This window comes from Ipomoea nil, unplaced genomic scaffold (genome assembly GCF_001879475.1).
Source record: "Ipomoea nil cultivar Tokyo-kokei standard unplaced genomic scaffold, Asagao_1.1 scaffold2480, whole genome shotgun sequence".
In the NCBI taxonomy this organism is placed as follows: domain Eukaryota; kingdom Viridiplantae; phylum Streptophyta; class Magnoliopsida; order Solanales; family Convolvulaceae; genus Ipomoea; species Ipomoea nil.
This window is the reverse complement of record NW_017618908.1, coordinates 907,234-915,969: the sequence shown is the minus strand read 5'-3', so window position 1 is coordinate 915,969 and position 8,736 is coordinate 907,234. Positions and strand designations below refer to the sequence as shown.

The window sequence follows — 8,736 nt, the reverse complement described above, 5'->3', positions numbered from 1 at the left end:
TTGGATTGGCATTTCACTGATCATATCATCGTTATTGTTTGTATTTTTTTCTTTAATGATTTGGACACCTCTCGAGTGTGAAAAGGTTATTTGTAGACAAAAGCCAGCTTGGTTGATTGGTTGTTATTTGGGTTTTTTTCGGGTGTATTCTAATCTTTTACAATGAATGTCTAGTTTTAGGATCAGATCGAAATATTATATTTGAAAATAAGTTGGACATCCCTCGAGTGTAGAAGGTTGATGGTTGGGTGTTCTTCAAGTGTCACCTCTTTTGCTGATTGGGTCAAATCACAAAAATCAATAGATAGTTCCCACGAATAATTGAGTTTGAAACATTATAATTAACAAGTCAATTACCCAACTAATTCAGTTGAGAAGTGAAGGTGCTCTCTAATCGATCAAGAGAATTTGAAGATAAAATTAAGATAAACACTTTAATTATTACACTAAAATAATATTTTGTACAAGAAGCATTCTTCAATGATATCAAGATGGACTAGGTAAAGCAGGAGCATTGAAATGACTAAGATGAGCAGTTTCAAGACTTAGACTACTTTGCTTATTTGATTTGCTAGTATACAACTTTTTGATGTTAGACCTTTGCTCGTTCACCAATCTCACCAAACTCCTTTTGGCATTAGATCTAAATGGACAATTTGATGCTAGAAACCCATCTACCAAGTGTAGATATGCCTCCAAGTCGTGACAGCACGCTACATCTGCATCAGGTTTTAGAAACGGGGACATCCGCGTGTCTACTCTTAATTCTGTTCCGACATGAGAGTATGCCCACGGCATGTTATTGTCTAGCATGTTAAGTAACCCTGCTGTTGCTCCTGATTCCCTAAGCTTTTTGTCTAGGGATTCGCTCACGAACATGCCAGGAACTTTGGTGATGACATCTTGAGTGTTGACGATGCGTAATACCTTAACATTTTTTGAGTTGAGTCGGTTAGCAAAGGCTCGGTTACCCACCCGAGGGCTACCGAAGGAAAACACTGCGACTGGAGGTGCGTTCGGTGCGATTGTGCTTAGGTCATCGGCCACTAGAAGGGCCAACGCTGCCCCAAGGCTATGCCCGGTCACGGTGATGCTTAGCTCTTCGCCTTTGTATTGTTCCATAAGTCTTTTCACTTCATCGGCCACTGATTTAGCTAGGCTCGGCATATGAGCTCCACCTGTTTGATATAAGTTCGAGAATCCACATTCCACTTTCGGTTGTCCTTGGGTTGGGTCGTGTTGTCCTGGCATTTGAACTAGAAAATCTCTAACATTTTCAGCCCATTCAAGACACGTGGCAGTTCCGCGCAAGGCGATCACGATATCCCTCCTTCCCATTCGTTGGATCTCCCGTTGGTTGTCACACACAGCCACATAGCCAATCCAACTTGACCTTTGAGTCATCCACCCGAGATCCGACGCCACATCATCCACCCACTTGGGCAAACCGATAGATGACGTGGCGTACAGACTCTTCGTCACCTTATATGACCTATCCGGCAAGGCCACGCTCCGGGGATGCGTCGGGCCTTCTTCCGGCGACGTGGCGGGGTTGGAGTGGAAGCAGTGATACGCCGCCTGAATAAACTCGCCGTACCGGACCATCTCCCGCCGGAGATTGTCGTCGAGCGGGTCCAGCATACCCGACCAGTCATTACCGCCGTGATACTCCCGCCACCGGCGGCCGAGAACATTCCGCGGCGAGTATTCCATCTGCGACTTCGACAGCAACCTCTGCAACCTATTCAAATTCCTAGGCGACATCTCCTCCGCCGCCTTCATCTCCGGCCAAATCCTGGTCAAGTTCAGCCCTCCCAGGAGCCCTCTCCCTTCATCCCCGTTCACCCCATCACCGACTTCTTCCACTTCCGGCGGCCTTTCCTCCGATTCCTTACTCTGAAGCAACTTCTCAAGGTTGGAAAGGTGATTTTTCAAGCTTTCTGTGTTATTAGCCGCCCGTGCCGAGGGGTTAAGCGGCGAGCCGCCGGTGCACTTGAAGTTGGCCCGCCTTGCCTGAAAGATGTGAAGAGTTGAGCTGATGCCCATGGCCATGGTTTTGGGTTGAAATTTAGAGAGAGAAATTAGTGCTAGCTGATCTGAGATTCTTAAAGAGGACGATGATCAAAGGGATACAAAAGGTTTATTAGTTGAAGCCTGGAAATTTTCAGAAGGCTTGATAAGATCAATAATGGAGGTCAACAATGGTGGTATATATAGAAGAAGGGAGGCTTCAAAGGTATACAGCAGTGTGGGCTTTCCACGTAATTACATTGTCTACACTATTTATTTATTTATTTTTGTAATTACTTGTCTACCCCACAAGGCCACACAATTAATAAACAAACATTTCCATAACGTTAGAATAGTTCAAAATGACACTTTTTTTTTTCTTTTAAAGCATACTCACTAATATTAACATTATATGAGATCAGATTAGATTAATTAATTCAAACGAGTCTCTATTAAATCTCATTCAAGAAAATTTTATTAAATCTTCTTCAGGGTAATTTTTAAGTTTTTAAGTATACTCACTAATATTAACATTATGTGAGAATGTGAGATCAAATTAGATTAATTCGTTTTCAAAAAAAAAATAGATTAATTCAATCGAGTCTCTATTAAATCTCATTCAGGGTAATTTTATTAAATCTCGTTCAGAATAACTTTTAAGTATACTCACCAATATTAACATTATGTGAGATTAAATTAGATTAATTCAATTCAGTCTCTATTAAATCCCTTTTTAAATGACGTTTGGATTTATAACTCAATAAAATTAAAGATGAATTTTGCGGTCTTTGACAAAGAGATTATCAATAAGAATTATTTTATTGAATTTAGGGTTTTTGAAAGCCTTTCTTATGTTGAAATATTTAGAGACCAAAGGTATGGTGAATGCTTTTTTTTTTTTTTTTAATAAATAAAGAATTCAATCGTTTCTTTGAATAAAATTTTGTATTCGAAATTTGTGAATGAAACAATGTATACATAAAGTGATAAAGAAAGAGATCTCTAATTTGTAGTCTAATAATAATTCATTCAAAAACATAATATAGAATATTATAATTTAAATTAAAAAAAAAAGGTTAAATTGACCTTTAAGTCCAATAAATAATTAGGTCTATAATTGAAAACGGTTCTAACGGTGTCCCTAAATCGGTAAAATAGTAAAATTAAGTTCTAATAAGTTTACATATTCAACAAGTTATCCACTTAGGTTAATAATTTTGAGGTCTAATAATATCAAGTTGTTTTGTCTTGTTATACCGTTTGATCACAATATTCGACGGTGTAATGACTTTCCATTTTGTTTAAATTAATGCATTGAAAGTTTATACTCTGAACTAAAAATATTGACTTTTTCTAGTTTGAAATGTAACGTCCGAAAAGTCTGCTTAATTTGGGATCAAAATGTCGATTTTATCCTTAGCATTGGTTCAATTCCAATACAATGTCAAACGACACGACCTTCAATTCCTTGCCCGACATGGCATGCCTTATCCGGTTTCCTTGACGCTTCTAGTTGTTGACATTAAATCCTAAATTGATGATTCAAAACACAATAGAATTACGTTGTGGCTAAGATTGTTGAGCATATAACCATTAATGTGCAATCCAACTATTAGCTTAGGTTTTTAGTTGAGATAGAGCACATGTTTCAATTTGGTATCAGAACCAGACTAAATGTCATGGGTGTGTTACTTGGAACCCACCGCATACGTGAGATAGCGTGTTGAACATATAACCATATAACTACTAATGTGCAATCCAACTATTAGCTTAGACTTTTAGTTGAGATGGAGCACATGTTCAATTAAGATTGCCAAACATCTTGTGCTCAATTGATACTTTCGTAGTTTTCTTTGAGGGAAAGTCACAGAATCGAACTCTGATGGTGGGGTATTGACTCTTTGAATTTTAAGAGAAAATGTATTGAACAGATACTACACTGTAATAGAGTTGATAGTACGTACTTAAAAAAAAAAGTGTTGGGGTTAAGATTGGAATTTTTCATTATCGATCTTAATATGTTACACTACCTAAGTTCAAAAAATGATCATTCTGCTAATTTGTTGACTTTAAGTTACGGTGTTGGTGCCAATAAAGCATATATAGCAAGGCAATAAAGTATAAAATTGATTAAAAACCAAATTTCCTCCTACTTAAAACAAAATTTGTGTTGTTGAGAGGGGTAGGCTAAAGGGTTCAGATTGAAATAAAATTCTGGCAAATCTTGACCAAAATTTGGTGTATAAAGATTGTTATTTTAACTTTAGAATTTTTTTTTTTTATTTTAATATTTAGAAACATAACATTGCTAGAAATAAGATGTCATCAATCCGGCCGACAACACCATCCAATCTTAACGGACACTTTTTAATGTTTATGCGTGTGGTAGTTGATGAAGTAAAAGGTTGAAACTTTGAAAAAGGCAGGTACAAATTAAAAAATAAAAATCATATTCAAAATACCCTAACTTCAACATGCAAGAAACTAACATTGACATAAATTTAGTGAAAGAAAAATCATACTTAAAATTTTATTTTATTTTATTTTTTAGTTGCAAGGTGGGGCTCAATTCCTACCATTAACATTTGAGATTTGGGTTGGGCTGTTTATACGTACAATTTGGTGTTAAATCTTGAAATTAAATCGATAGATTTGATTTACCTATTTACAGGCTTGTGAGCGGGTTTATGGAGTTTGAGATATAGTCTTGAGGTTAGGTTGACTCGATTTATCTCTTCATAAGTTTGAAGGCGAATTTACGAATTTCATGATATAGTCCATCAAAAATATTATTGTTTGTTATGTCACGTTGCACTTGGTGTAGCCGGGCGTGACTTGAATTGCTTGTTGGTTCAAGCACTAATGCACTACAAACTAAACCCACTGCTGGCATGAAGAGACTATGTTGCTTGTTGAGTGTACAACTAATTAACCACCCCCACCAATCAATATATATAGAGATTATATCGTGAGCCATTATGTAAATATTTATCTCGTTTTCATTGTAATTATATTAATATCATATTTATTATGGTTTTCAAAAAAAAAATATAATATTTATTATGTATAAATTAAACACTTAATAGTATAAGAAGTTTTTATAGTATCTTATGACACCATGCCAAATTATGAATAATTAGGGATTTTTTTTTTTGTTTTTAATTAATGTTTTTTTTTTTGGGTTATATAGTGAGGCAATTTTTTTTCCTTCTAAAAAAAAAAAAGAAAAAGAAAAGAATACTAATAAATTTATGAAGATTCCCACTAGCACCATTATGCTATACCACTTAATTATTCATTTTATTGTGCATTACAATACAGATCATTTAAATTTAGGTCAATATCGTATCATATTGTCTAGCAAACCTATTACAATATAAATGCACTAATAATGGTTAATATAATAGTGATGCCATTAGAAAAAGTTAATGGTCAAATTATAAATATATCACTCAAAAATTGTATGGAGGTTCCCACTAATAGCATATACCATTATGCTATATATCTATGCCACTTATTAGTTTGTGCATTGTGGGAAATATACAATCAAACAACAATCAAAAAGTGTTAAAGTGTTATATGTCTATCATTTTAATTTAAGACTAATCAAGAATATTTATAAAAAAAAACAAAAAAAAAACAAAAACTGAGTTAAATCAAGATTTTTTTTATTTTTTTTTAGAATATTAAGTTAATGATGCACTATCTAGTCTCAAGAGCATACTTTAAATACGTCAAACTCAAAGTCACATGACTGATGACTCACTTAAGTATGTATACATACACCATAATGTGTTTAGAAGTGCACCAAGGTGAAATACACAAATGCACCACACCCTAAGACGTGCGGTCATACACTATTAGGTATGCGTGAATGCACCACCACGTATTCAGAAATGTACCAGGTTGTGGTGCATTTTTTGTGTTCGCCCGAGATTATGCACTGGATAAACTTCACAGTGTGACCGTAACCAGCAAAAGACAACAAGAAGGTAAATCAGTCCAAGTTACTCATATATAGCTGACCAGCTAAAATCAAGAAAACTAGTAGATCCATCCAATTAAATGACAATAAACTTTGAACTTTGTAATAATTATTAAGTCAATAACTCGATTACTTTAGTTAAGGTTACTCATCACTTTAACGTGCAACAATGCGATGAAAATAATCCTTAAAGAAGTAAAGAACCATATAAATATGTTGGTCAATATTAGTATAATCGAGTATACGACCACACACGTACGTCTCCATCTAATCCCGCGGCCAACGTTGGAGTTGCGGTTTTAAACTATATATTGTGTATTTATTTATTTATTTATGAGTATTTGTAACTACCAACTGGAATTGAGAGTATACTTACTAGACATTAAAATATGTCCCATTTGTGTTGTAATGTTTGCGAGAGCATGACGACTTTGGTATAAAAATTTACAAAAGTATCTATATATATGCTCCTATAAAAAAACCATAATTAAATAATTAAGATAGGGAGGTTAAAGATTAGTTTATGTTAATTTATTTTGGTATGCATATGTAAGCAACCCTGTTGAAAATTAAAACTTGTCAAATCAACATTAACATTGACCAGCTAATATAATTGTAATTTTGCGTGACATATATTTCTTCAAACCATAATATAATGTTGTTGGAAAATTTGTATAGTCTATGCTCACACACAACCGCTCAACACATGCACACGGTCACGAAGACCTAGCTCACTCCACCCTACATCCTAGGTGGTCAAGAAAACAATTAAAAAATTACTACATTTTTAAACGAGTTGGTCTAACAATTATTTTTTCGACTACTATTGACTCTATTGCAAGGTAATATCTATTCTATAGTTATTCCAAAAAGTTGAATCCCAACCCTAAGGGCCCGACAGAGCATTTGGGAGGATGTAACCACAGAGGCTAGACCGGTGCTCACTGCGCACAAGGGCCCGACAGAGCATTTGGAAGGATGTAAATCATGGTGACTCAACTGAATATGAACCACAGAGGCTAGACCGGTGCTCACTGCGCACAAGGAGCCCCCCTCACTTTGAGAGGTTGCTCTCACACTGCTACTAATGAGATTCGATCCCTGGTTATTATTCTAAAGTTTCACCTCTATGACCAGTTGAGCTACCTATGCGGGCAGTATCTATTCTATAATTTCTCTAACTATTGCAGCCCAAAGAGTCAATACTACACCACCAGGATTCGATCTCGTGACCTTCCCTCAAGGGGAATCATATGAGCAAAAGGTGCTTGGAGGTTGGTCTGACAATTAGTTGACTTGGTAACAATAAAATCTAAGTTTGATCCCTTAACTATGTGATCTACTTTTGGCCTTCTATGTTTAAGCTAATAATCAGCTACGAGTAATCTTTGTCGGCTAGAGCCCAGATTTCCTTTGCCATAATGTCTTTCATCTAATGTGAATTCATAGCTTAACTAATCACAAAAGTTAGTTCATTTTGACTTAAATTTCTATCGGTAGCAACAACTGTGACATAATTAAGGATTATATTTACAAAAGAATCCCGCAGAATTAACTCAATTGGTCGTCTCACACATAATTCAGAGACTAATTAAACTACCAATTTTCCTCAAATTTTAGTTGGTTCCAATTTAATTAATACTAATTTCACAATCTATTAGCAACTACTAAACTCGTGAAGTTAGGTAAAGTTGACATTGTATTTTCATTGTCTTAATTAAAATTTTGGATGACACATTATACAACTGTCACGACCAAGGATGATGTTTCCACATTATTTTTATTTTTGTGACGAGAGAAACCTTTGTCACTATATAAAGGTGTGTATGAAGTAAACTCCGCTCATATGTAATAGTCTGATCTATAAATCACACATAAGAATAAGCTATATCGCGATTTTTTTTATTTTTTATTTTATAATGCAACCATTACTTAAGATCGAGTACGTCCGTGTGCACTGAATAAATTCCGTTTATGTCTAATAATTTGTAAGCACATAAAGGTATATCGTACTGCACGATACCAATTAAGTATTAACCTATAAGATGTTAAAGCTTAATTAGTGAGAAATGGAAAATGATTTTTAAAAAAAAAACCTTAATTACCTCCTTTGACAAGTTAAGTAAATTTGGACATGCAATTTGACTTTGACAAATTAACATAACCTAAACAATTTTATTGTTTGTTTAACCAATAATAATCAATGTGTTACCATCATACCATGCATGACGACAAGGCAATTGTAGGTAGACGATTCATGATCAGTACAGTTGATATAATTTTTTGGCTAATTAATTATTTGTGGGGTAATCAATAAACATATATAAAATGAAATGTCACTGTCAATTTATAAAATGTATGTTTCATAAATAAATTTAGTCATTTTGGTTCCTAAATGTATTTTATACTCTCTTCTTTTTTTTTTTTTCATATTTGATTATTATACAAATATTTCTAGCAATGTAATAATTGAGATGTTGCCTACAATCTGACCAACACCCACTAAGAAAATCAAACTGCTAATCCACAGCTATGTCTCTGTTCAAGTTGTTTTCATGGCCGCCGGCGGCCGTCACCGGAGGCGGCAGATCTTGACCCGCCTGGCTCCCCAACCGCGCCGCCGCCGCGATTCTCTGCTTCATCACACTCGCAGCATTCGCCAGCTTCTCCTTGGCGTAGTCGACCCTTTCTGCCCCAATAATCCGCAGCCCCCTTCCGCCGGCGTAGCAGTAGTACACCAA

At 35.3% G+C, this 8,736-nt stretch overlaps 1 protein-coding gene across 1 annotated transcript; it reads right to left on the bottom strand.

Annotated features, from left to right (window-relative positions):
- Positions 1–410: 410 nt before the first annotated feature.
- On the bottom strand, positions 411–2,208 carry LOC109153331 (phospholipase A1-Ibeta2, chloroplastic-like). Its single transcript, XM_019301233.1, has one exon. It carries the CDS (start codon positions 2,050–2,052, stop codon positions 487–489), a length of 1,566 nt encoding a protein of 521 aa, XP_019156778.1. The 5' UTR covers positions 2,053–2,208; the 3' UTR covers positions 411–486.
- Between the last annotated feature and the right edge of the window lie 6,528 nt (positions 2,209–8,736).

Coding starts and splice junctions, on each gene's coding strand:
- LOC109153331 (XM_019301233.1), bottom strand. CDS start 2,052: ATGGCCATGGGCATCAGCTCAACTCTTCACATCTTTCAGGCAAGGCGG.